The 27,843-nt window shown below is 34.4% G+C and overlaps 1 protein-coding gene and 1 pseudogene across 4 annotated transcripts; one reads left to right on the top strand and one right to left on the bottom strand.

Moving 5' to 3' along the window:
* Window positions 1-155: 155 nt before the first annotated feature.
* LOC114162976 (uncharacterized) lies at window positions 156-14,524 on the bottom strand. Of its 4 annotated transcripts, XM_028047006.2 has the most exons (16): window positions 14,297-14,523; window positions 11,779-12,296; window positions 11,427-11,700; window positions 10,220-10,518; window positions 5,882-6,064; window positions 5,031-5,383; window positions 4,634-4,943; window positions 4,466-4,560; window positions 4,310-4,369; window positions 4,134-4,222; window positions 3,206-3,742; window positions 2,897-2,971; window positions 2,579-2,649; window positions 2,429-2,486; window positions 1,838-2,099; window positions 156-1,229 (listed from the first exon to the last, which is right to left on the bottom strand). In XM_028047006.2, the coding sequence occupies exons 2-16, from the start codon at window positions 12,159-12,161 to the stop codon at window positions 523-525; spliced, it is 3,756 nt and encodes a 1,251-aa protein (XP_027902807.1). In that variant the 5' UTR covers window positions 12,162-12,296; window positions 14,297-14,523; the 3' UTR covers window positions 156-522. The 4 variants fall into 4 exon arrangements, with proteins under 4 accessions (XP_027902807.1, XP_027902806.1, XP_027902805.1 ...); XM_028047005.2 differs by having other exon boundaries at window positions 4,466-4,557; window positions 4,634-5,383; window positions 14,297-14,524; XM_028047004.2 differs by having other exon boundaries at window positions 4,634-5,383.
* Window positions 14,525-23,803: 9,279 nt separating this feature from the next.
* Window positions 23,804-27,347, top strand: LOC146883458 (uncharacterized; annotated as a pseudogene).
* Window positions 27,348-27,843: the final 496 nt, after the last annotated feature.

The following is a 27,843-nucleotide window of genomic DNA, read 5'->3' as shown; positions in this document are numbered from 1 at the left end:
CTGAAAATCTCATAGGGAAATCCGGGTGAACAGATGGATGAAGCCCAGCAAAAAACTTGAACAGCATCATGCTGAGGAACTGAACCTGCAAAAAAAAAAATGCTGAAATAAAGTGCAGGGGAGGGGGGTATACGGAGAGTAAATAGGAAGGTCAATTCAGCAAATGGAAGCTGATTTTATTAGAAATATTAAATGTATGTACAAAAGCCTTTTCTCTGATTTGTAAGAGCTACAACCAGGAGTGGTTGCTACCATATAATCACTAGGAATGAATACTAACTTGTACCTAGAACAAAATGATCTTTACAGTGGAAATCCTGAACTTCAACATGGGCAAAATCCAAAACAGTTGGGTAGGTCATTAAAAACAACTTAGAGAAGGAAGTCTACCAAAGAATATATATAACCTAATTGACGACAGGATCAGCCATAAAACCATCCTATGTAACTAGTCATTTCTTAAAGGTACTTTGTTTCCTTTGTCATTGGTATAATGAACAGGTCTATACACAGAAAGCGGTTTCAAACCATCATATTCAAGTCTGAAAGATCATCCATGGGAATTTCAAGCCCCATAAAATCCTGATCTTGCAATCCATCATCATCGATATTCAACCATGAACCAATATCCTGACCTTGGTCACCGAGATCATCAGGAACACCAAGTACATCCATTCCAGGTAGTTGAAGGTTGGACAAATCAATAGGCTCATGGTCATCATATTCAACAATGCCAAACTCATCTTTCTCCTTGCTCTTGCTATTATTAGACACTTCATTAGACTTTGACTTAGGCTGCTCTGATAGCTTGCCGAGGAGGCCATTTACAGAAACAGAATGCTTAGTGGCTTTCTGCTTAGGCTTTGATTTTGGTTTCCTTTCTCCCTTAGCACTAGATAATGCTGGCCTACCAACTTTAGTAGTACCATTTCTGGATGGCACTTCCCTGCTATAGCCTTTTCCATCCCTGTCTCTCTCACTTCTCTTTCCTTTTGTACTATTTGATAGAGAACTCCCAATGCCTGATGGAGCACTTGAACTCCCAATGGTACTGCCAACATCATCAAGGGACAATTCCCTTTTCTTCACCCTGTTTGACCAAAGATCTTCCTTCCCACTAGCCTGTTCAGAGGAACCATTTACAGCATGACGAATATCTGATGAATTGAAATCATGATCTTTCGCGTTCTGACTAAATTGTGAAGGGTTCTGTTGTGAACCCATGGAACCTGCAGATACAAACACAAGAATTAAATATCAAATTTCAGGCTGTAATCAGGAGCAAAAGAGGGTGGAACAGAACTTGATAAGTTCAAATAAAGATCAGCTCTAATCACCAGTCCATCCAACTCCCCTCCCCCAATATCCCGAACCTGTTACCTATAAACTATTGACAACTAAAACAAAACTTACATTTACACCTCTTTCCAAGCAGGAAGTACTTTTTGTTTTAGTTGGTAATATTTTATTAGACAGGATTGCGGACAAAGGGCTCAAGTCCACAAGAAAATGCCAAATAAATTTATCGCGTCTGAGAAGTTTGGCTAAAATGCTCATACAGAACAGGGCTGAGATAGAAAAATATTACAATATGTTGTAAATAAGAGATTATTAGGATAAAAAAATATTCTCAATATCTCCATAATAATTAGGAAAAAGTATCTTCAGAATCTTCTTATTTATTTCAGCAAAATTTTATTAATTTTTTTAAAGGTTGCGAATAATACAAATAGAGATTATGCTAATGTAATTGGCGTGATTGTTATCAATAAAATTATTTCTTTATTTTCTTACACAGTTCAAGTAATATTTATTCAAGAAGGAATGAGGATGGTACCATTTCTTGCTTCCAGAAAAAAGGAAGAAGCAGAAGGTTTTACGGACTCAGCCTCCATGCCATCTAATTCTCGAACAACACTTAGCTGGGAGGAAGCAGCGAGGAACATATCCTTATACAAAGGCTCGCTGAAGCAGCTCTTGCCTGTATCTTCAAATTGTTGGCATCGTTCCAATGTTCGTTTAACAAATCCCAATGCAGCTTGCTTGGCCATTTTGTTGCTTGCATTCTTCCCACCTGATGAGCTAGGACCCCAACAAGCCTGCCAATCAATTATTTGTCAATTCAATCAGCCACACAACCTATTTATAAAGTGGAGAATACTTTCCACTATTATGTAATGGAGTGTTCAACTTTTCTTCCTGCACAATTTAAAGTACTTAATAAAAGATAAGAAGGCAGGGCATGGGTTTCGTTTATCTGATTACAAGATAAATAATATCCACGATATAAACATCCCTAGCCATTTCAACTATTGTAAACGAAACCCTTGGGTCTCGAAGATATTTGACTAAACTGCAAAATTTTTATTTGAGAAATATAAACCTGATTACGTATATAAAGAATAGTGAGATTAAACAATAAGGTTACCATGTATTTCTCATAAGCCATCATGAGGAGTTTGTCAAGAGCATTTTTCTCAAAATCCCTGTTAATCAAGATATTGTATTTCCTTCAGAGCAATGAGCCAAAAAAACTTAAAATTAAGTAAATAATCAGGAAATAAATGTACACATTTACTTTTCTTGAACTTCTTTTGTCACTGAAGCAGATCGTAATAATCCATCCAGTAGGCAGTTCCTCTTAGACATCTACAATGTATGAAAATAAAATCATAAGGTGAATTAGTGGAACAATAAATAACTTCATTAGGTTCTACATAATATTTGTAAATCAGTTATCTAGATAGCAATCTGATCTATATGCTTACATGATACTTGGAAAGCAACATGTAAATTTTCTGAAAAGTTACTTTTAACAGACAAAAAACAATGGGAAGGAGCATTTAGACGAATAACAATGAGAACATTATAGCTTCGCTTCAGCATCAGTTGGTACCTGTCCTTGGTAATGCTCCTCCAACCTGGTGATATCCTCACAAATTCCTTCATCATTTGCTTGCAACATTTCAGGCTTGAAAAACAAAAAGTAAAAAAATAAGTATGATACTAACCTACAGCGGATTTAATAATAACAGAACATCTTGAATTAAATTATTTAGATGTATTTATGAGTAGATTACTGAAAGAACTGCAGAATAAACTAGAATAACATAGTTTATTCAAGTCTGATATTGATTTGTCATACTTCCCAATATCAAGATTTCATGAAAAACAGCATAAAAAAATCGGAGGAAAGTTAGCTAACCACTGATTCTGGTGAAATTCCAATACTTTGAAGCTCCAAGAGAAGCTTTTCATTCATACCCAAGGTGGCATATTGCAACTCTGAACAGGTCACAGTAGACATGCTCTGATTTGATTTCAACCCAGTTGATGGGATATCAACTTTATCACTTTCAGTCTCATCATGTCCTGATGTTCTAGTTATCCTATAACCATTGTAAGCAGAATAACAAGCAAGATAAGAATTAGATCGAGAATTGTCATCCAAACTACTCAAATCCAACTCTCCATCAGCCTCAAATTCAGCATCAGATGCATCAAACTTCATATCTTCACTTTCACTGCTATACTCCTCTGAAATTAAAGCGGATATAAGCCTTTGACAGAGGGGAATTCCACTGGAATGTAACTGCTCTGCCACAACTCCAGCACCCACTTGATTACAAGGTTCAAAATCTCTTCTATGGCCCATTAACCCAAACCCATTAGCACCAGCTTCACAACCATCTATATATGAAGGAACTGGAGTTGACATCAATCCACTTGATTCATGATTTATCTGAAAAATGAATGAATTATTAAAGAAATTTAAATAATCTATTCCCATGAGGTATGATAAGAAATTCAGATCAATAAAATCATGCTTTAATTATCATTATTACTAAAACTATAACTTATACAAGATTAGTTTGGAATGTTTTAAATATATACTGTACCATGTGTGCAAATAAGGAATACACATACAGATACTACAATGGCCATGGTTCCATACCAAATCAGGGCATAAAACATTTATAGGAAACAAAAAATTCTAACTCCAGAATTATCAAAGGATGCATCAGGGATATACTATTACTGACACCAGCACAAATCTAAAGCAGCTTTCTTATATATGAAAGCACCAACAAGAATGCAATATCTTCCCCACCAATAGGGAAAAAAATTGGTACCTTCTGCTTCCAGTAAGCAACATCCTCCTCAGTTATTAAACCAAAGAAAAGCTCCATCTGCCTCCAGAATTGGCTGGAAAAAGAACGAGCTGCAGTAATAAGAAAATACAGAACTACTCCATCAGATAAAAAGTATATAGGGTACACAATTAGATAATATTTAGTAAGATTCATACCAGAGTTAATTACACCCTTTACAGCAGCCAATAATTCTTCATGCCCATCTTCCGACCCAACTAAAATAATGAACAGAAAAGTGATTCATGGTATACTAGTATTATACATATGAAAAGAAGAAATCACCATTCTTTTCAAGAATCTGAAACTAGTACCAAGAAAATCTGCTGATGAACTAAGTGCAGTATGTTTCTGACGAGCATATGCCTTACGATCAGAAAGTTTCCTGGTTGGTGGACGGCCTGCCCTGCTGCATGGAACTCAGAAACATTAGCTTTAATAAACAACATTGTCAAACCTAAGCAATATAAGATGCATCTTACCTTTCACTCTTCTCAAGTCCTAGTCTTGAACTTCTAAGTTGCTTTACAGTTCCTACATTTCCAAGCTTCTCAGATGTCATTGGTGTTGGCGACCTTGCAACAGGAAAATTGCGTCCTGTCCTACCCTGCCTCCTAACACCATCTCCATGTTCTTCTGCAGAAACAAGCTTACTTTTTCTTGAGGGAAGGATGAAGTTAGAAACCTTTTGAACATTTTGTCCAGGTTTCTGATCTATCTCCGCTGATTTCCTGCCCTTCTCTTTTGGTTTCATCTCGGCCACCCCTGACTCTTCACTTTCAGATAAGGCGGCTGAAGTTAAAGAATCACCTTTTAATTTAATTTGCTGAGGAGAATTACCAGCCAAACGTCTAACAAATCCCAATCCAAGATCATTACCAGTCACATCTGACACAGAATCCAAAGCAGGGGAATCATCAATACTTGACACAGTGGACACAAAATTTGCTTTCCTAGCCGTACGGGAGCTCTTCTGTGGCCTCTGCCAGTGGACAACAGGTGGGGAAGATGATCGTGCTGATGCCATACGCTTGCGATTGTTGGTGCCAACACTGGTAGGGGGCTTGGTCATACAATGTGATGGCTCCCAATCATTAGGGACAGCTGCTCTAACGACACCTGGTGATGACTTTGGAGCTACTCCTGAACCAGATCGTGGTGCCCGAATAGGTGTATTCATTTTTGCACTTGAATTAGGGCTTGCCGAATTGAATTCATCACGAACAGTTGTCCTAGATATAAAACAGTTATTGAGAATCAATATCAATTATAGATTACACTTTTTATGAACACAGAAAAATTATGAACACAATTAGAAAATTACAGAGGGAAAGCAGGATAAGAAATCATCCTCAAAAAGATATGAAAAAGTAAAGAACAAATAATAAACATCAACACAATATTTACTCCATTCTTCATATTTGTATGACAAGTCCCTTAACAAAGACCATGTGTTTTCCACTACATGCAAGTCAAATACCTAATCTTATCATAAAGCAGTTGCTTATCTCTACGACTAATCAATTGTAAATTATAGGATACACATATCACGACAAAGAAATAACCTTTGAATACCTTAGGATCCATAAGAGAAATGGAGCAAATAATCAAACCATCAATAAAAGAAATTAAGGAGAGCAACATGGAGGGAAAAATTGTTTTCGACAATAAAAGATCTACCTTTTGAAGAAAAAAAAATCTTTAAGAAATGTGCTCAGCAGTTTGCTTACTTGTTAACAGCTCTGAAATTCACCCTTTCCTTGTCTGAACTGACGGGACGATCCCGTCTATCATTGACAGGAGAATTATTTTCTAGGTCACTTCTTGGAGTAGAGATACGTATGCCCAACCCTGTCTGCTGAGAGACGCCATCTGATTTTCCAGCTCCAACGGTTCCATTAGTAACTCCCGACCTAAACAAAAGATGCATCAAAGAATTATATGATATCCTACATATTGAAGATAATGAACAGGAATAGAAAACGAATAAAATAACATCTTGTTGCACAAGATTTTCTATTTATCCTTGAAATTCGAGAGTTTAGCACAATTCCTCAACTATATTCACTTGTCACACTGTATGGATGGGTCTGAAGCCTTTCACCATTTAACACAGTATATGTAGAGAAACCTCAATCACTCAGTCATTTAACACTATCAAGAGAGAGCCCCATTGACTCTCAATTTACTTTTATTTCCATCTTGTTGGTATGACAATAGAAGCCAAAGATCCAATAAGTTACCATTTTGTAGGACACGGCAGCTATATCTATGATAACACATAACATGTGATTCTTATTGTCAGCTCGAGTACTTATATCTAGCATTAGATGTGTATAGAGCCAGTAATAAAATGATAATTTTAATAAAGATACAACAAACAATTTAAAATTTTAATTTGCATAATACAATGATTACAATGAGTAAAGCCATTATTGTGTATTGTTATAGTGAATCTAAAGCACAAACTTATAACATCAATTGTTCATATAAACTGCTCCACTAATTAATATGCAAGTCAGCATTGAATACATAAGACATATCATAAGTATAATCGGTAATTACATTTGACTAGGGGTGGGCAAAAAATCTAATTTTCTTGATCCAATCCACTTTTGCTCCAATCCAATCCATTTATAATCCATTTTATTAAAAATCTAATCCATTTAAAATCCATTTAATGGATCTGGATTTCAATCTAATCTACATTTTATATATTTTATGGATTGGATATCCATTTTATAAATCAAGATTTTTAAATATGGATAATCCAAAAAATACAATCCAAATTTTCAATTTAAATTTTTAGTTGGGTTAGACTAAAGGTTGAGATGGACTATGCTAAATTCAGACTAAGACGGGCCTTGCTCGACGACCTATACGGATCGGGCAGGCCCGATGACCATAAGAGGTTGGACGACCTATACGGATCGGGCCCAACAATCCAGAAAATTTGAGTGAGCCCGATGAACCGAACAAGGCAGGTAGGCCTGAAAATCCGAACGGGCCAAGCGGGCCCGATGACCTGAATGGCTCAAGCAAGCTCGAAGAATCGAACGGGTCAGGCAGGCCCGAAGACCCGAAGACCCGAACAGGTCAGGCGGGCCTGATGACCCGAACGAGTTAGGCAGGCTCGAAGAATCGAACGGGTAAGGCGGGCCCGAAGACCCGAATAGGTCAGGCAGACACGAAGACCCGAAAGGGTCACGCGGACCCGAAGACCGAACGGACCAGGTAGGACCAATGACGAAAACAGGTCAGGCTGCCCAAAGACTAGAACGGGTCAGGAAGGCCCAAAGACCCGGATGAGCCCGATGACCCGGACGGGTCCGATGACCCAAACGGGTCTATCGACCTACATGGGCCTTACGACCCAGATAGGCACGACGACACGAACAGGCTGGACGACCCGGATGGGCCGAACGATCCGGGCGATCCGGATGGACCTGACGATTCAAACGACCCATATGGGCCCGACGACCCAGACGAGCTTGACGACCTACACGGGCCTTACGACCCAGATGGCACGACGACACGAACAGCGCGTCGACCCGGATGGGTCCTACGACCCAGACGGGCTCGACGTCCTGGACGGGGCCTACGACCCGGACGGGCCCTACGACCCGGACGGGCCTGACGACCCAAACGGACTTGACGACCCGGACATGATCGACGACCTGGATGGGCCCGACAACTCGGACGGGCCTGACGACGTTGACATACCTGACGACCTAGACGAGCCACGACTCAAACGTGTATGACTACCCGATTGGGCCCGACTGTTTGGACAGGTCTGTCCGGGTCGTCGGGCCCATTCGGGTCGTCTGGCCCGTTCACGTCGTCGAGCTTGTTCGTGTTGTCGGGCCCGTTCGAGTTGTCCGGCCCGTCTGGGTCGTCGGTCTCATCCGGGTCATCCGGGCCTTAATGACACAAGTTTTAAAAAATTCAATTTAAATTTCTTTTATAAAAAATGGATTCTGGATTTTGAACTTGATCTAAATATTTGGATTGGATTTAAATCTTGATCCAAATATTTGGATATGGATTTTAAAAAAATCCAAACTACTTTTGCTGAAGAAATAGATTTGGGTCAAAAATCTAATATAATTATTTGGATATAAAATGGATGTGGATTGAATCATTAAAAATCCAATCCATGCCCACCCCTACATTTGACTAGTGATAGATATATTCTCATCAGTAAATATATTCACTATAAGGTAATACTTGAACCTGTCCTTCAATTATTTAACCATTAAAACTTCAACCCCTTAAACTAACACTGAAGATTTACCTTGAAGACTTAAGTTCCAAAGCAAATGAAAGGATTGGTAGGTAACCAATTTGGTTCTTGAATGTGAAGTGCTATAAATTTAATCCTTAAAAGAACCAAAAATCTTATTTAGTCCCTAAGTGTATAAAAAGTACCAATTGGTTCCTAAATATTATAGTTTAATGACAAAATGGTAGTGTCAAATTGGTCCTTAAAATTACATTTTAATGACAAAATGGTTCCATAAAACTTAACAGTAGAACAATTGTGGGATATTTTCAGAGACTAAATGATATTTTTGGTTCTTTCAAGGACAAATTGACAGTGTCTCACATTCAAGGACAAAATTGGTCATTTAACTCGAACAAATCTTTTGGAATGAACCAAGGCCCATAAAGATCACCAAAATGGGTTTTGTTACATCCAACAAAATAATTTCCCTACACATGGCCAAGAACAAAAGTGGATCTGCGTGCTTAAGGGATACAATACAACTATTTTTCAATTGTGACCGTCGTTTGCTAGTAGATAAATAAATAAATTTACAGTCAAGTAAATATTTTGGTCTCTATACCTGTTAAAGATATGTTTTTCTCAGTTCTGCTATTCTGTGTAGTCTTACGGTTGACAGTTGTATTATGCAGCACTCCTCTATATTCATATATGTATGGGCTTTGTAAGAGTTTCACCAATCTTTTGTAATTTTCAGTCTAAGGAATAACATTTCTTGTTAGTTTCAATATGGTATCTAGAGCTAGTTGATCTTTTTTCTTTTCTTGGCTTACAGTAGTTCTTTCCTTTTGTTTCAATGACTTCCATGTCAGATCCTCTTTCAACCTCTTCTGTTCCACCTCCAACCCCTGCTCCTCTAACTGATTCTCAGTCATCTGCTCCAATGCATCCTGTCAGTTTTTTGCATTAAATTATTGAGAAGTTTGATGGCAAGAACTTTTTATTGTGACGTCAACAGGTTCAGCATGTTATTAAGGCACATCAGCTGCACCACTTTGTTGTTGTTCCACAAGTTTCGTCACATTTCTTACAAATCAAGACACAGATATTAATCAGGTTAATCCAGAATATTTTGGTGAGAACAAGAAGACCAAATGCTTCTTGTGCAGCTTCAGTCCTCTCTTTCCAATGCCAACTTAGGACATGTTGTTGGATGTGTTCATTCATATGAAGTAAGGGAATGGTACATGCATATTTTCATCATCAAAGTCAAACAAAGGCAAGACAGCTCCAATCTTATTTAAGAAAATCCTTGCAAAAGTGCACAGTTACTGCTTTTCTTTCTCATATTAAGTCTCTTGTAGACTCTCTTTGTTCAGTTGGAGATCATGTTTCTCTTAAAGAACAGTTGGATTCAATTCTTGAAGGTCTTCCTCGAGAATATGATAATGTTATTGCTCTTATTGATGGCAAAATTGATACTACTACTATTGAAGAAGTTGAGGATTTAAGTCTTGCACAAGAACTACATCAGGATCAATGGGCTGACATTCTAACTAAGCCACTTTCATCAACAAGATTTATTTTTCTTAGGTGGCTGAATTACCCATTCTTCTCATCAACTTGAATTTGTGGGGATATTAGAGATATGCTTTTCTCAGTTCTGTTTTTCTGTTTCTGGTTGACAGTTGTATTATGTGGTACTCCTCTATCCATATATATATATATATATATATATGGGCTTTGGAACAGGTTCTCTGATTGATTATAATCAATACTGAAAAAAAATTTAGGGAAAGGGGCATATTCATGCTAATTTTGTCTCACACAAATACATTCATACCTGAAAGAATGAGAATCATTACTCAATTTTGCACGAGTATCGTTGGCCAGTCTTTGTTGCATTCCGTGTTTGGTTTCCTGGAAAAGGTTAACAGGCTTTGTCAATGCTGTATTTGGAGACCCATCTGGTTTGATGCCAGAACGCCTCTTCTTCATTTTTGACTTTTCCCACCCATCACCTCCAATCGGTAAAGTTCGTTCCTCACCCTGAACTGCACTACTATTGACAATCCGTAACATTTCTTTGTCCCTATCTACAGTCCCAGATGGCCTGACAAGAGAATTAGTCCGTATATCCATCTAGAATTTACCAAACGCAAGTCAGTTTTGGTCAACACATTTTAAAGTAAGCCAAGGTAATCTGAAATAAGACTCCTCCACATAAAGAGAAGCAAATAGAAAGTTCTAAAGTCACAATCACAAGCCATATTCACATGTCTTATTAGACCCAAAAACTTGCACAATAAGACAAAATACTCTGTAATTTGACACTTTCATATAGAAATAACGATACACACATAAAGAACCTAGAATTCATGAAACACATACATTCACACACACACAAGCACAAATGTGTGTGTCTGTATTGGGGGATCAATTTACTCCATTCATCAACTCTTTGTATATATTAAATTTCTATAATCCAACCATTAAATTAAAAGTGCTTATTAAATAGATCAAGTGCATAAATGCTTATAAAATCAAAAGGTTCATTAATAATTAATTGACTAAATTCAAATTAACACATAATACACTTTTTTAAAATATAAGAAAAAGTCATCTCATTTATCTAAAATTTCTTATGCATAATTGTTGAGAAAATATTAAAATATTCAACAGTTAGATTACTGAAATTTAATGTATGAGGTTTTCAACAACGTACCTTTAAAAGTTACTCCTAGAGTAACTAATCCCTACCCTATATGTATATGTTCAAAAGAATTCATAACAGATTTCTATACATTAGGTGGTATGGAATCTCTAAGAAAGCATGGAGAGAAAATGTTCTAGTAGCTAACTTCTGTTAAAACAGATTTGAAACAGGATGCCATGTCACACTGAGATATAAAGAACACTTGAAATTATACAGCTAAGGGATGTAAATATAGTATAAAACTCAATATATTTACATGCAAACAGCACAAAAATGAATAAGCTATAATAGGAGGCCTAAATAGAAATCGAATAGTGTTAACAAACACACATACCCTTACATCAACCAAAGAAGTTCGAGTGCGCTTGTTAGGAACAACTTTGGTTCTTTCTTCCAACTTCAGCTGGTCATGTTCAAAACCACCTGTGACTGCATGACCTTGAATTCCAACCTTACCTGTGCTTGTTCCCAAGACTGGTCGATCACTTAATGTAAAACTAGAACGTTCACTAGAAAAAGTTTCAGCTCGAGACCTTTTCTTTGAAGTTATATTTTGGAAATCTTTGTTGAATCTAGACAGGGCTTCGCTAAACATTTTAGCACGATCCCTGTTAAAGATTACAATGCTATTAATCTCCTCTAACTTCAATGCCAGTAGTAAAACATGCAGAGAACGAAATAACTACCTTGCCCTCCTAAAACTTGCATGTATACTATCCCTCAGCCGTTTGATATCTTCTGGTGCTGGGGATGATAGTTGCTTGCCTTTGGCAGAACTAGATGGAGATTCATCAGAAGAAATTCCAAGAGCAGCACTGACAAGTCGTTTATAATCTGTTTGACGATTAGACTTATGCTCTGGAGCCACCAACTTTAGATTAAAACGCACACAATTGAAGAAGCTCACCACATCCCCTTGAGTTGCAGAAGAACTGCTTCTGGACATATTTGGAAGAGAAGACAGAATTGGATTTTCCATGCTTTCACGAAAGCTACCTGATCTATCTAATGATGGAGCTATGTGGGATCCACGTTGCCCAGGGTACAATTGTCTATCTGGACTTGCCATAGCACTAATTCCCACACCTCTCTTGAGCCAAATACACAGAACAGAGACTGGTGCATGACAAAGTCGTAGCACTATATTGAATAAAGCACATAAAGGGCAAATCTATATTACAAAGGAAACAATTGAACAATGTACCTGAAAGGATAAAAACAACAACAGAAAAATCAAACTTTATGTGCTATGATGTAGAAATACTCATGCGTGCAGTAAACGACTTGGGTAGCAAGTCATGATTCATACTCAAAAGCTCTCTAAATTTGTATGATGAACACAGAAATTTTTAAAATTCATCAAAGGCTAAGAGATCTATAACACGGCACAGTAGAGTTTGTCTGAATAACTCCATTATTTATCTATATTCTAGTCCCAACTTATCTGCAATAAAGTAAAAACTAAAGAGGAATAATGTGATATTACATTTGGCATGTAAATTAGTTATTACATATCCAACGAAAACAAGTGTACAAAAATCTCCAAATGCAGAGAAATAAAAACACCACCACAACCAGCATTCTTATAAAATCTACTTAAAATATACAGTCGCAAAAACATCAAAAAATAGCTTCATGATCTGTATTGTCCATAGCGTTTTACAAAAATGTTTTCAAACAAACGGATAAAATCGCATTATATATACCTCTCATTTTTCTCTATATAGTACCTTGTCCCCATTCTTATATCACAAAACTTATCAGCTCACTGTACTGTATACCACATCAATTTCAAAATTTAATCTCCAAGACAGAGTGAAAATCTCATTTTAATAGAATATACATACCATTACTACTAAGATTAGACACATTATTGGTATAATCTTCTCACTTTATTAGCTCTCTAGTGTATCACCATAGGTAACATAACATATCCATGTTTATTAGTCTTAACAATAACTAATACCATTAGACACCTTTTTGATATAATGTAGATATTTTTGAAATGGCCGACTATTGAATAAAGAAAAACAGAAATTATGCCTCCTTAGAAAAAATGCGGAATTGACCACATGTAAGAAACCTTCCAATTCTACCTGAGTCAACAATGTGCACTACTAACAAGTTCATCTCAACTTTAAAGAAAGTCACATTGATTGTAACTGTGGATCAAATTTACATACAAAACACAAACTTGTCATAAGAAAATCAATTTATTTTACTTTACTAAACCTAACCATTGCATAGAGAAATGTAAATTAATAGACATAAATGCTCAATGTGGCAACAAGATGAAATCTACCTGATTATAAATTATGATAAATACTGTGAAGATTTTGTTAGCGACACACTATATGCAGACCAATTATTGTGACTTACTGTCTCAACATCAAAGACCAATAGGTACAGCTTACATTCTCAACTCCAAACACCAATTACTATGACTAGTTACTTCAAACGCAATTTGGACCCCAGAACTACAATCCCTCATCAATTACCATTTTCTCAAATAAACAGGTAGTCAATATACAGACAAGACAACTACTTTTTCTTTCAATCAGAAATAATCAACAATTTCCAAGATTCATTTTAAAAGTAACCTGATGAAGACAATTGAGTTTTTCTCCCAAAATTTGTCAGCTAGTGAAATAGATGCTTACCATTGTTTGCAAATTCCCGTTCCTACTCTAACTCGGTCTACTCCAACTCCTACATTACTTTCCTCAATTCAATGCCATTATCTGGCAATATACAAGAAACGGCCATACAGGAAATAAAAACCATCCGCTGAACTCCAAGCATGCATTTCCTCATTTTAAATTTTAGCATACAAAATATTCAATTAAAAAGCGAAACACAACAAAATTAGCAAGCTGTATCTATCAACAACATAAGTTATGTTTCACAAGTTCCAGCTACTCCATGCATGCAGATACTCTTCCTCCTCTACTTCCTCGATATCAGTTCGTGCGAAAGCTCAACCAAAAAGACACAGATAGCAACCAACAACAACGTGTAGAAACCCTAACGGTTGAATCAACGCAACAAAAAAAAACGAAAAATAAAAAATCACGAAGCATCCTGTCAGCATGGAAAACCACTGCGAACTCCAAAATAAAAACCCTAGAAGTTGAACAAAATACAAATGAAACAACAGCAAACTCCAGAAAAAGAAAATCAAAAAATCGATACATCGAAATATACCTCGGAACCTCACAATGGTGCTTGTTATTGGTTATGCGAATAGCACAGAGAAATTGGGAGAAGAATCGAAAGGCGTGTTAGAATTTGATATTGTTGTGAGCTTCAAATCGAAGTTCGTACGAAGAAGCCATGGTGGAGGAGGAGGCACCGGTGTTTTGATCGGCAATGAATTGGACTAAGAAGGTTTTACTCTTTTGCCCATGGTTGTGCACTTTTGGAAAATTTAGAACCCGCGATTTGCAGGGGTGTTTTCGTCACTGCATGTCATATACGGTATGACTGGCATTGAATTACATGTGATTATGCTATCATCAATAATGTACTACAAATACAGCCAATATGGTAATAGAATATTAATAATAATAATAATAGTTTTTATTCTTATAATAGTTTATTGTACAAAATTAATACATACGTTGTTCTTATGATCAAGAATAACAATAATAATTCCATTGTGAATTTTTGTTCGTTCCAATTTATTAAAAACAATTTCTGTTTATATTAATAACAGTAACAATTTAGTGAATAGGTATTTCTTCCTAATAATATGATTATTAATAAGGCTTATATATAAAGTCAGCGAAATAATAACTTTAAAATGAAGAAATAGCGTAAGAATATACAATAAATAAATAATGTGAGCTACGTATGAAGTTCTTTTTTTTTGTGAATTTTTTATAAAATACACTGCCATGAAAGTTTCTATTTTTTTTAATGTAGTGACATTATTTTGGCTAATTGAATCGAAGTTGGTTCTTTCTTTAGGATAAAATAAACATTAAATCCTACGTTTAATGCTATTTTGATCCTTAAAATAAAATTTCATTTTGAAATTTCAACAAATTAATGTTCTATCTTTTTTTTTAATTCTTGTACCACATCTAGCCAACTTAACAAAATAATAATAAAACGATCACGGGTCAAAATATTCAAGTAACCGGCCTGGACTGGGCTGACCTAAGCCTAGCCGGCCTGAACTGGTAACATAAACGTCAAAAGAAATAACTTGCCTAAGACAACATATGAGCAATACAAACCGTCAAAAGGAGTAGTCGGTTTAGGTCGACAAGCTTAATGCACTTAGCAAAATCAAAGCCCCAAATATCCAATGAGTCCACAATAATCGACCTAAGGGCCTGGGTTAGGGTCCAGACCCACTTACAACCCAAACTAGGGCCCAAGCTAGGGCCCAGCCCATGACATGACCAGACATAATTAATACTCTATAAATACACATGGACCCCAGTAATTAAAGGTACGCATTCATTACTCCATTAATCAACTGAGGATATAACGGACTACATAGGTAAGGTAACACTTGTTCCTAACGTATCTTGTTTTTGACTCTAGTATACACAAATAACCCAAATTTGTTTACTGATTTATTTAGTGTTGTCATCTATTGAACATTAAAAATACATTGTACTGTCATTTTAAATATATTTTAAAACATTAAAATTAATGATAATTAGTATATTATGAAAGCATAGTATAATAAAACAACACACAAAAATTAGTACAGAATTCAAATTTATACACTATATATATATATATATATATATATATATATATATATATATATATATATATATATATATATATATATATATATATATATATATATATATATATATAACGGTGGTCCTATTTTAGATTGGTTAAGAACTTTACACACTTCGTAATAAATGCACCAATGGTTCATATTACATTTCAACATAATTTAATGCTTTATTATTTATTAAATACGCGATGAGTAGAAATTTGAACTTGAACAAATATAAACATAACACTGCCAAAGAGAAATTACATATTTAAAATACTTAAGTTTATGAAGAATGTTTTGTATATTTTAAAATAGTACAACCACTTTTTCAATAATGAAAGTATTTTTGAAGTTATTCTTTGAGATTGGTGGAAATATTATGTGTGATGGTTTTGGTGTCACTCTGATCCCAAATAAAGCTTTGGAAAAGAAACAATGAGATTTGAAAATTGCAAGAAAGGAAATTGAAAAATTGCATAAGAAAATCGTGATGGAGAGACAATTTTTTTTATTATGATGATTCTTTTCAATGATCCTTATTTAGTTAGCGTTGTGACTATGATGTAAATGTGAGGTAAACTAGGTTTGACATGTGCGTTCTTTGTTAGATCGTATTAATATTTTGATCATATGAGGCTACCATCACTTGTATAGTTGGATAACTAAATCATGAAATGAATTTTGGATATTAGGAAGTTTCATTAGTCTTTTGGATATTTTGAAAACATTAAAAATAATTTGATAGTTTATGTAAATCTTATTTTGATTAATATAATATCTTGTCTAATGAGAGAATTTATAGTTGGAACATTCATTTAATTTATCATGTTATCTTTATCAAATATTTTTAAAAACTCAAATAAAAAGTATTTGGAGGTGATTATTTAAATATTGGGTTGTAAAGAAAATAAGTAGATAATAATTAAAAGAAAACATGTATAAGTAAATTTTAACTCACCTAATAAAAACACATCTATTTTGAATACTTGAAATTATATTAGTTAAATACTTTTTTATTGTTTCTTTAAGTTGATACAACTTTTTTTTATATGAGTGTTATTTCAACCAAGACAATAATTAAGGGGAAATTGTTGCAAGTGTTGTTTCGTAATATAAGTCAGATGAGCCCAGTCATAATTGAATTGTGGCGTTTAAGGGGTGTTGGGCTGATGAAAATAACATGTCTTGAAAAGTCTCACATCGCCTAGGATAACCTAGGAGACGAGTCTTAGTGATTATATAATGGACTCTAAGTCTATGATATTCCTTGTCCTGAGTCAAAGACACTTCAAGCTTGTATTTGACTTTTTTTATTTCTTATACTCTTATAATTATTGTTTTGGATTAAATTATTGTTTTGGAGAGTGTGGGTATACTTGGAGTCAAAGGACATAGGAGAGTTATCTATGTGTTTCTTTGTATTTATTTTATTTCTCTATTAATAAAGTGATTCTCGGGGGGGTTTTCAACAGTGGTATCAAGAGCTATGGTTCGTATGATTTTTTCTTAGTATGCTCTATGGTTGTAGCTTAGTCTAATATTTCACATTAGAAAAGATTAATTCCTTGTTGGAGAATCATCCTTATTTGCTGAAATTGCAACGAGAAATTTGATAGAAGGATCATTGTCAACATTGTGTTGACAACGATGTGTTGACGCGGTGAATCTATAGTTGGGTTCGTGGAGGTGCAAGGATTGTGTGTCATGCTAGATCTGTAGTGGAGTTCGCTGTGGTGAGATGCTCTTGGATCTGCGAAGGTGTTTCGGTTTTCGCATGATGAAAGTTCGATGTCTAGTGGCGAAGTTTCGTGTGGTGCTTTGTTGGCGGCAAGATGTCGTGGTGCCATGGTGGTATTACGTTTACAAGTGTTACGTCGACGGTAATGCATCTCCAGCGAGGGAGTTAAACGACATGCACTACTACAAATTCTAATATTACATGAGAATTTTCTTGCAAATTTGTTAAAAAATTTGCAAGAAAAGGCTTTTTCCTGCTATTTTTTCTAAGAATTTTATTTGGCAGGTAATTCATTCGTGGGTAATTATTTCCTACAAAATTATAAAGTTCACAAGTATTTCCTACAAAATTTGTTGCGAAAAGTGTTTTATACAAAATATTTTGCAAAAAAATTGGCAGCAATTTTCTGCAATTTTTTTTTATAACAAAATTTATAAGTATTTTCTACAAAAAAAAAATTCAAAACAAAATTGACAAGACATATGAGTTTTTTTAGTAGTGATGGTGGCTACAAAGTGCAGACATTTGATCTGTGACTTTTCGCAATGTTTGGTGGTTTTGCGTTGTGGGTTGCGACATGGTTCTGACAAATAGTGTATGGTGTTTATGCGCGAGCATTGACTAATATTTATGCAAGGTATGTGGTGATTATACACGAACATTGGTTAGCATTCATGTAGGGTGCATGGAAATTCTTGGGATGGCTTAATTCGAAGTGTGAGATTCTTGGAATGGTTTGATTTCAAGTGAAAATTCTTCAAATGATTTAATTTCAAGTGGAAATTCTTGGGATGGTTTGATTCCAAGTGGAAATTATTGAGATAGTTTGATTCTAAGTGGAAAATCTTAGGACAATTTCATTTCAAGTGATACTTTTCATGCTGGAGTATGATATGACTCGTATAGGCAATAAAGATGTGTTTATTTTAATCAAGGTAGAGAATGTTGTGCTGGTGAAAATAATATGTCTTGAAAAGTCCAACATCGCCTAGGATAACCTAGGAGGTGGGTCTCAGTGACTATATAATGGACTCTAAGTCCATGATGTTCCTTTTCCCGAGTTAAAGACACTTCAAAATTGTATTTGAATATTCTTATTCTTATTGCTTTGGAGAGTGTGGTTGTACTCGGGGTCAAAGGGCATGATAGAGTTGCTTATGTGTTTCTTTGTGTTATTTTTTTATTTCTCTATTAATAAAGTGATTCTCTGAGATTTTTTTCCAATAAGGTGTTATGCTCTTAAGTATAAATAGTTGCATTCCAACTATAACTATAACTTTTGACGTAGTGGTAAACGCTCAATTCACCAACATTAACTATTCTCGATTCTCAATCAATTGTGTATTGTTTAGTGGCATCACCTTCTACTATTCTTAATGCAATCTTTTGAGCTATTATGCATCCACCAACAATCATTTTATGGACTATCTTCAACTTCATGTTGTGTTCATGGATGATCCTCTTGTACAATGTAAGGCTAATGAATGTTTTATTTAATGGATTCAACTAACATCCTCGAACTATTGTAACTTTGCACTAGTTAAGATTGTCAACTTGTCTTATTCTTTATCATCATAAGTTGGACCTAACTCCTATCAGAGGAATGCAAAAACTATAGCTCTTATTCAACCTGCTTCAAAGATCATGTTATTTGTTGCCCACTTAGAGACTATAGCTCTTATTCAACTTGCTTCAATGATTATACTACTTGTTGCTCACCTACTATCCTATCTAACATATGTTAGGGGAAGTGTTAGGATAATAGTTTTTCGAATAATATACTTAGTTGATAATAACTTAAACAAGAGGAGTATGACTCAAGAAAAACTTCAAAAAAACTTCAAGATGTTAATATCTCGCATGATGACATTAATATGAGAGAATTTTCAACGAGGTATAGGAGAATAATTTTATAAAGATTCTTGAGATAAATCGTGTAAAGATATCTGTTTTGAGCATATAGAAGATTTAAAATTTTTATATATAATTGATCATCTTCTTTTAAATTGCTTAGACTATTGATATTTATTCAAAATGTATGTGATTTTTCTTTAATTTATAATTAGTACGGCAGATTAACTTTGGTCTAAAGATAATATATGTGTAATGTCAAATGAGAAATTCTTGACATCTAATTATTTATAAAAAAATGATAATTAAATTTTTTTATTTAAATATTATATAAATAATGATAAAAAATCAATTTTTAAGTGTCACAAAATAAAAATATTTCTGTCATAAATATTTATATTTTCTATACATTATTGAAACGAAAGATTGTACATATGGTATAAAACATGAAATAACATATAAGTTTATATTTCTAAATAAATAATATTAAAAAAATAATTAATATAAATATTTAATTATATTCCATACATAAATAATTTTTCACAACAACAAAATATTAAAAATAAACTAGTTATATAACCTGCGGATGAGACAGATGACCCATACTTTATCCCACATGAAATGGAAGTTATGGCACACTTATATGCTCAGTATGCCTTCTACTCTTTTTATACCACACTGCATGTCAACCCATACGACACTTTCACATTATTATTATCATCTACATATCATAGTTTCTGAATTGACCAAAGTAAACCAGTAACAACCATCTTTTTATTCCCTCAGGAAAAATTGAAGAGTGGGTAAAAAGAATTGGGATTAAAATTAAGAGTAGATAGAACAGTCTCATACGAGTAAATAAGAATGAATTTCACCAACAAAAAGTTAATAAGAAACATAAACAATAACGAGAGAACCAACTTGCTGAATGAAAAAACCTAAAAATTAAAATGTCAAAAAGTTTATTTCAAACATCTAAATCTCACAAATTATTCAAAGAGAAGAAAACGGATGTTTATTGATGCTAATAATAGATTTTCTCAGTCACTAAGATTATGGAATCTAACATGAAAGAAGAGGAACAAAAGTCCCTGTTTCCTTTCTCAACTCCTCTGCTTGCGCACCTTTCCCTCTCTCCAACGTGTTTTCAAACCCAGAAAATTCCAAAACAAAAACAACCGCGTAAAAAACCACGGTTCCCAAAACGCATATTATGATTGTTTTATGCTCCCAAATCCAAAAGCCTTAGGTCAGAGTCAGCGTCAAAGTACCCCCCACCATCACCACATCGCGTTCACACTTCACCACACGCTTCCTCTCCCCTCTATAAATCAAATCACAAACGCAAAAGCTCAAGCGTTCACACTTCTCAAAAAACCGCAACAACCAAATCCAAACACACCATGGGAATCAGCCCCGTCCCGTTTTTCGCTCAAGAAGATTACTCACACTTCTACAACCTATTTGCAGATACAGACAGCAACACCAACAAGAGAAAGCGTAACAGTAAAGAAGACGAAGGAGGAGGAGCAGAACAAAATGGTGATAGTGCTATCGTCAAGGACTTACTTGCTTCGCTGATGCTGTTGGAAGAGGAAGAAACTCGTGAACAGCAAAACAGAATGGTTGAGTCCCAACAACAACGAGATATGTTCAACGCAAGCTTCCAGAACCAGGCCAGGGCCATGGAAACCTACAAGGCCCAATTCGAAGCCCATTACGCCGAATCGGAGGAGCTCCAAAATAAAATAACCAAAAAGGCCCGTCGCGCGGCTGCAGCAGCTGCCAGTTCGGTTATTCTAGACGACACCGGTTCGGTTCAGGCCGAGGTTCCTCCTCAAACCGGTTCGACGGTTCAGCGGAGGATGTGGGTGAGGGACCGGTCGAAGGACTGGTGGGAGCGGATTAGCCGGGAGGACTTCCCGGAGGAGGAGTTCCGGCGGTGGTTCCGGATGAGCAGAAGCACGTTCGACATGATCTGCGACGAGCTCGACGCGGTGGTGACGAAGAAAAACACGATGCTCCGAGACGCGATTCCGGTGCGGCAGCGCGTGGCCGTGTGCATCTGGCGCCTGGCCACCGGCGACCCGCTCCGGCTGGTGTCGAAGCGGTTCGGGTTGGGGATCTCCACGTGTCACAAGCTCGTGCTCGAAGTCTGCTACGCGATACGCACCGTTTTGATGCCGAAGTTTCTGCAGTGGCCGAGCGAGGAAAAGATGAATCGCATCAAGGAAGAGTTCGAGAGCTCGTCGGGAATACAGAACGTGGGAGGCGCAATGTACACGACGCACGTGCCGATCATCGCTCCTAAAATAAGCGTGTCGGCGTATTTTAACAAGCGGCACACGGAGCGGAACCAGAAAACGAGTTACTCGGTAACGGTTCAGGGCGTGGTTGATTCGAGAGGCGTTTTCAGCGACGTGTGCATTGGTTGGCCGGGTTCGATGCCGGACGACGAGGTTCTGGAGAAAAGCGCGTTGTTTCAGAGAGCTAACAGTGGGAATCTGAGGGACGTTTGGATCGTGGGAAACTCAGGGCACCCTCTGATGGACTGGGTGCTGGTCCCGTACACGCACCCTAACCTGACGTGGACGCAGCACGCGTTCAACGAGAAGATTGAGGAGATTCAGGGCACTGCCAAACAGGCCTTTGCGAAGCTAAAAGCGCGGTGGGGGTGTTTGCAGAAGAGGACTGAGGTGAAGCTTCAGGACTTGCCTGTGGTGCTCGGCGCGTGCTGTGTTCTGCATAACATTTGTGAGATGAGGAATGAAGAGATGGATGATGAGTGGGGATTTGAGCTTTTTGACGACGAGATGGTGCCGGAAAACTCCATTCGCTCTGCTTCTTCCATGCAGGCCAGAGACCACATTGCGCACCATTTGCTGCACCATGCTCGCGCTGGCACTGCCTTCTTGTAACTCTTCTTCTTCTTCTTCTTCTACCTTATTCTTTTTGACTATGTTGCAGTAGTCACGTTAATTAACAGAGAGAGAATTAGCATATTAATTTCATTCATTAAATTCTTGAATAGGTAGATTGTATACAGAATTTTTGTCTCAAAAATATAATCAAGAACATGTTTTAGATTTTAGAGTATAATATATTTGTTTCAGCGATTCAGGTATTGTCATGGATTACTGCTACCATGTACTCCCAAGTTGATGCCACCGCGTTTCTGTTTTCCAATATACATATTATTACGTGTTTTGCTGTGTCCCACAACCTCTGACCCAAAAAGATTCGATTTGTGCTTTTGACTTTGGAGTCTTCTTGGACTTCGATTGCTGTCACTGATCACTCATTAGTTTAAAAATAAATAATGTCATATAAGAACAATAGTATAATTCTTCAGCCTGGTGAAGAATTAATTAGCTTCTTGCAGCCTTTGACAAATAGAGAATGGCATGAACATGTGGATTTGTCTCTGCTCCCTGAATTGGTCTCTACAAAGTATGGCAATATAGTTTTTAGAAATGGAAAGTTGTTGAACAAGTGGTTGAAACTTGGGTCCATTAAATTAGGTTTATTTTTTCAGTTTAAGAATAATCATCACTACAAATATCGTTGACTTATGAGAGGAAAGAAAACTAGTTGAGTGCTAAATAAAAAATTCAAATTTATAAAAAAATATATATTTTGGATCATCTTTTCATTTGGACTCCTGGGGGGTTTCGAATAATAATATGATACAATAGTAAGGGGTTAATAAAGTTTTGAGCTGGGAAATTACCAACTTTTCTGAATGTGGTTGTATGATTGTATACTTGCATATTTTGATTAGGGTAGTTGTAGTAATCAAAATTGAAGATATAATACTAATAATCATGTCCCTTTTCAGATAGTAAACTTGCATATTTGGACAATGTGCATGATAATGAATATTTGTTTTTAACATTTATTTATTTAAATTCAGTCTATTAATCTTTTCGGAACAGAAATGAATGAGTTAATTATTAGTGAATTTTTCTTGCTTTGATGTTGACAAGAGCATGGAAATGAATGAATAGACCAAACGACTAAATCAGAAAATAATTTTTTAATTATTAATTTTTCACAACTTTCTTTTATATTTTTAAGAAATTTTTTATTTTTTTATTTTCAATATTTTAAAATCATTTAAAAAACAACATTACAGATAAGTTATCAAAATTTAATTGTCAAAATATTATTTTCCAAACACAAAGATTCAGATGATGTCTGCAATTGCCGAAATTCCAATAACTTTAATATTTGTTTTCATGGCTTTTGATATTCTCGTATAACAATTGTTACCATATATTGATCTTGTTCTTAAAACTTTCTCAATTGCAACCTTGATCGTGTAGGTTCAATTGTAGTGTATGCACAGCTCTTTGGACCACTGTTATTAAAATAAATGGCACTTATAGCATTTCAGCGTAAATGGAAAGTATTTGATTGGATTTCGAGGAAAAGAATTCTGTAAATTAAACAAAAACAAAAATAAACTTCGAAAAACTAGAGGATGGAAATACTTTAAAGTTAAATCATTTCAAATGTATAGAGAAAGTTCCAAAAGGAAAGAAATACAATAAACAAATCCATAAAGAACTAAATAGCTTTAATAATTGCAAGAATGAAAAAAAAAAAACGAATAACTAATTACTAATAATGCATAAAACAATATATAAACTACATAGGAATGATTAAGTAGAGACGATTATTTTTCATTAGCCATTCCACTTGATGATACCAAAATATCAATTATAATGTAAATATTTTCATACTTGATAATGGAATTAAACGTCTCTTTTTATAAACTCGTAATCAAAAGTTATTTTCTAAAATATTGATTACTTGGCCAACAACTATCTCTTAATATTCATTTGTGACCTTTTTCCCAACATACATATTTTATAGGTGTTGGTAATAACTTTTTACATTTGTTTAAAACTCTCTGCTTTAGTACTATAACTTTTCTTTTAATAATTTAAATTGTAATCTTTTTTCTATTTCTATCATTTAATCAAATCAGTAGTCATCTTCTTGAAAATTTGAATATGAATTTAAGTCCCACATTGGATATAGATGTAAAAGTTGAGAATCTTATAATAAAAATATTCATAAATTCATTGTGTTAAGGTATTTAGCTAGAAGTCATGTCAATTCCAAGTGGATTGGATTTGAGTTTCATTGTTGTTAAATCTTCTTGATGAATTATCTCTCGATAGACCTATTAGTAGTATCAAAGTCAAAGATTGATCTTGTTGATAGATTCAAACAAGTACAATATGATTGAAAAATCCTATATGTGAGGATTCATTGTATCAAAAGTCTTTTTTGACAAGGGTTTCAAGCAACGATATAAAAAGGTCACCCTTAAAGTATCCATGTTTGGGAATGCTTTCGCTTGATCGAGAGTGTGACAATTGGAAGAGATTTACTCCTGAAAGAGAGATAATTGAAAATTCAAGTATGAGTTTAAGTCCCACATTAGAAATAAATGAAAAAGTTGAACACTTTGTAAAGAAGAAGACATACAAACACATTAACTTAATGTGTTGGATTGTCAATATCTTTACATTGTTCTAAACTATTAGATTTTACACCTTTTGAACTTAGTTTATTTTTTTATTTAAGTAACTAGAATAACATGAATGAATAAGACAAAAACTTACTAATATCAAAATAAGTTAATTAACACTACTTCAATCTTAAGATTCAATGAAAACACCAAAAACTCATAAAGAGATTTATTTACTTCTTCTCTCCTCACCAAAGACAAAATGTAAGGAGAATTATTTTGGCCTTAGTGTTCTTGGTTTTGTTTCCCTAAGATACAAGACCAAAACATCTATATTTATAAATTTTTTTCTTTCATCCTCATTTCTATTTCTGCTAAATAACTTATATGATATGCCCTACATGACATATATTTTAAATGTTAATTAAATACTTTTTTTAAAAAAAAAAAAATAATCACAACAAATCAAACATGATATTATTAAAGATTCAAGGTTAAAAGAACACATTTAATGTTCTTCAATTTAAATGTCAAAAAAATAATTTATAATTGCAACAATATCAAATCAAAGTATCAACTATCAAATAATAATTAGATCAAAGTCAAATAACTAAAAAAAATAAAAATGATCAAATACATCAATTAGATGAAAGGAGGATTACATTTCATAATGTAATACACTCTTCAAATAAGGAAAATATACAAATGAAAAAACAAAATGGGTTATGTAATCAAAGTTGTTCTGATGAGAGAATAAATACATTTGATATCTTAATAAACTTTGTGAATATAAAAATAGTCCAACAAGAGAGAATGAATATTTATTTAGGTGAAAGAAAGATTCTTCAAACAAAATGAAACTAAAAGACAAAAACTACCAAAGGAAATATTTTTTTATCTTACCTAAGTTTTTAATGTGGGCTATACCAAATAAAATGTTACAATTTTTTTTAATGTGAGTTATACATATTATTTATAGCATTTATATTAATTATTTACATTTAGTTGAACTAATAGAAGTGATATAATTTTAGTGAATATTTAGACTAACAATGGTGAAACTGAAATGGCTTAAATAAGTGAATACCATATTTGGCTCATTAGCCCGTTACATGGTTTAAAATTAGAATGATGATCATGGTCCATAAGATGCCAAATTAGAAACGCATGTCACTCTGTCTCCTACCAGTAGAGGAATATCAAGTCATGTTGAAAAATATGATAATTTAACTAAAGAGGATCATTGCACCAAAATACTATTTTGCATGGCTTCAAATATTTTGAAATAGATAAATAAATAGATAATTTTGGCATATTATAGTTGTTTAATGTGTCTCGTAAATTTTAATTAAATGAAGTTTATATAATATATTATCAAAGCAATATCTGTTATAGAATTTCATTTAATTAAGATTTAATGAATGCTTGAGATTATTTATGCATTTTATCTTCATCCCAAAGGAATACATAATTTGGCCAAATAATAACATGCTTGAAATTATAAATATGTGATTCCAAAGAAAGACTATTATTTAACAGAATTAATTCTCAAATTAATAGTATACACATGCTTAATGGGACAAACTTTAAGATTTGGAAGGAAGTAGTTGAGATTATTTTTGGCTGCATGGATCTTGATCTTGCACTTTTGGCCGAGCAACCCAGAAAACACGTAAGAGGATAATGTTGAAAAGTGGGAACACTCAAACTGAATTTGTTTGATAATCATGAATTCATTGTATTTTTTCCTTCTTCTACTTCTTCTTCCAAGTGCAAGAAAACTCCAAGGAGTTACAGGTTTTTTACTACCAATTGGGGCCCTCCCTTCCCCATCCCCATACGGATGGTTTACAGGGTTCATAACTATTCCTCTTACTATAGGACGTTTACCTATTCAACATTTAGATCCGGCTCTACCTAAATTTTTTCGATTTACCCTAATATTTTCCACATAAGTTTTTCGGGACTCTATTTCTGAGAACCACAACGCTAAAGATTTCCTTGATGTTATTGAGCAGTATTTCACTAGCAATGAGAAAGCTATTGCAAGCAGTTTACTTGCCAAACTTATCTCTATGAGATACAAAGGTAAATGAAACATAAGGGAGTACATTAGGGAAATGTCTCATCTCGTGTCAAAGTTAAAAGCACTAAAGTTAGAGTTGTTTAGTGACTTGCTTGTGCACTTAGTTTTGATTTTCCTTCCTAAACACTTTAGGCAATTCAAGGTGAGTAATAATACTCATGAAGATAAATGGAACTTGAATAAATTGATTTCTCACTCTTGTGTTCAAAAAGAGGAAAGACAACAAAAAGAGAATACTAAATATATTCATTTAGCATCAAACTCTCAAGATAGACGTCAAACTCTCAAGATAGGAAGAGTAAGAATAATAAGGATTCTGCAGAAAGGATTTATCAACAAAAAATAAAATAAAAATAGTCCTAATAATCCTTTTAATAGAAAGGGTGTTAAAAATAAAATTTCTAACAAATGAAACTAAAAAACCTAATAAACTAATAATTTATACTAAAAAAATTACGTGTATCATATTCAATACATCATTTGAACGAAGTTAATAAAAAGAAAAACAATGTATAATATCCAACTAAAACTTTTTAAATTTTAATCAATTCAAACAATTGAAAAAGAATAATAAAAATAATAAGTGTGTAAACAAAGAAAAGAAAGTTGGTAAAATTAAGAACAAGAGAGACTTAATAAAAATAATTTTTAAAATTACCTAATAAATAGTAAATAGTTTACTAATTTAAAGCAACATATAATGAGCAGGATAATGAAAGAACAAAGACAAAATAAGTAAATTCTCAACACAAAATACATAAATACTCATTTCATTTTCATACCATTGGATGTTCATATCCTATGAATTGATTTGCACGAGTTCTAAAAAGAATATCTGGCACATTAA

The sequence above is a fragment of the Vigna unguiculata genome, chromosome 9 (genome assembly GCF_037176805.1).
Source record: "Vigna unguiculata cultivar grain cowpea cultivar isolate G323 ecotype 2 chromosome 9, ASM3717680v1, whole genome shotgun sequence".
Lineage (NCBI taxonomy): Eukaryota > Viridiplantae > Streptophyta > Magnoliopsida > Fabales > Fabaceae > Vigna > Vigna unguiculata.
The sequence above is the reverse complement of the archived record's forward strand: the minus strand, read 5'-3'. Positions and strand labels throughout refer to the sequence as shown.

Bases quoted from the DNA above. Each gene is read 5' to 3' on its own strand.
- LOC114162976 (XM_028047004.2), bottom strand. From the start codon at position 12,161: ATGGCAAGTCCAGATAGACAATTGTACCCTGGGCAACGTGGATCCCAC. The intron at 10,519-11,426 runs GTATGTGTGTTT...GGTAAATTCTAG, and splicing joins CTTCTTTGGTTGATGTAAGG to ATGGATATACGGACTAATTC. The intron at 2,100-2,428 runs GTAACCTTATTG...ATTGATTGGCAG, and splicing joins TGGCTTATGAGAAATACATG to GCTTGTTGGGGTCCTAGCTC.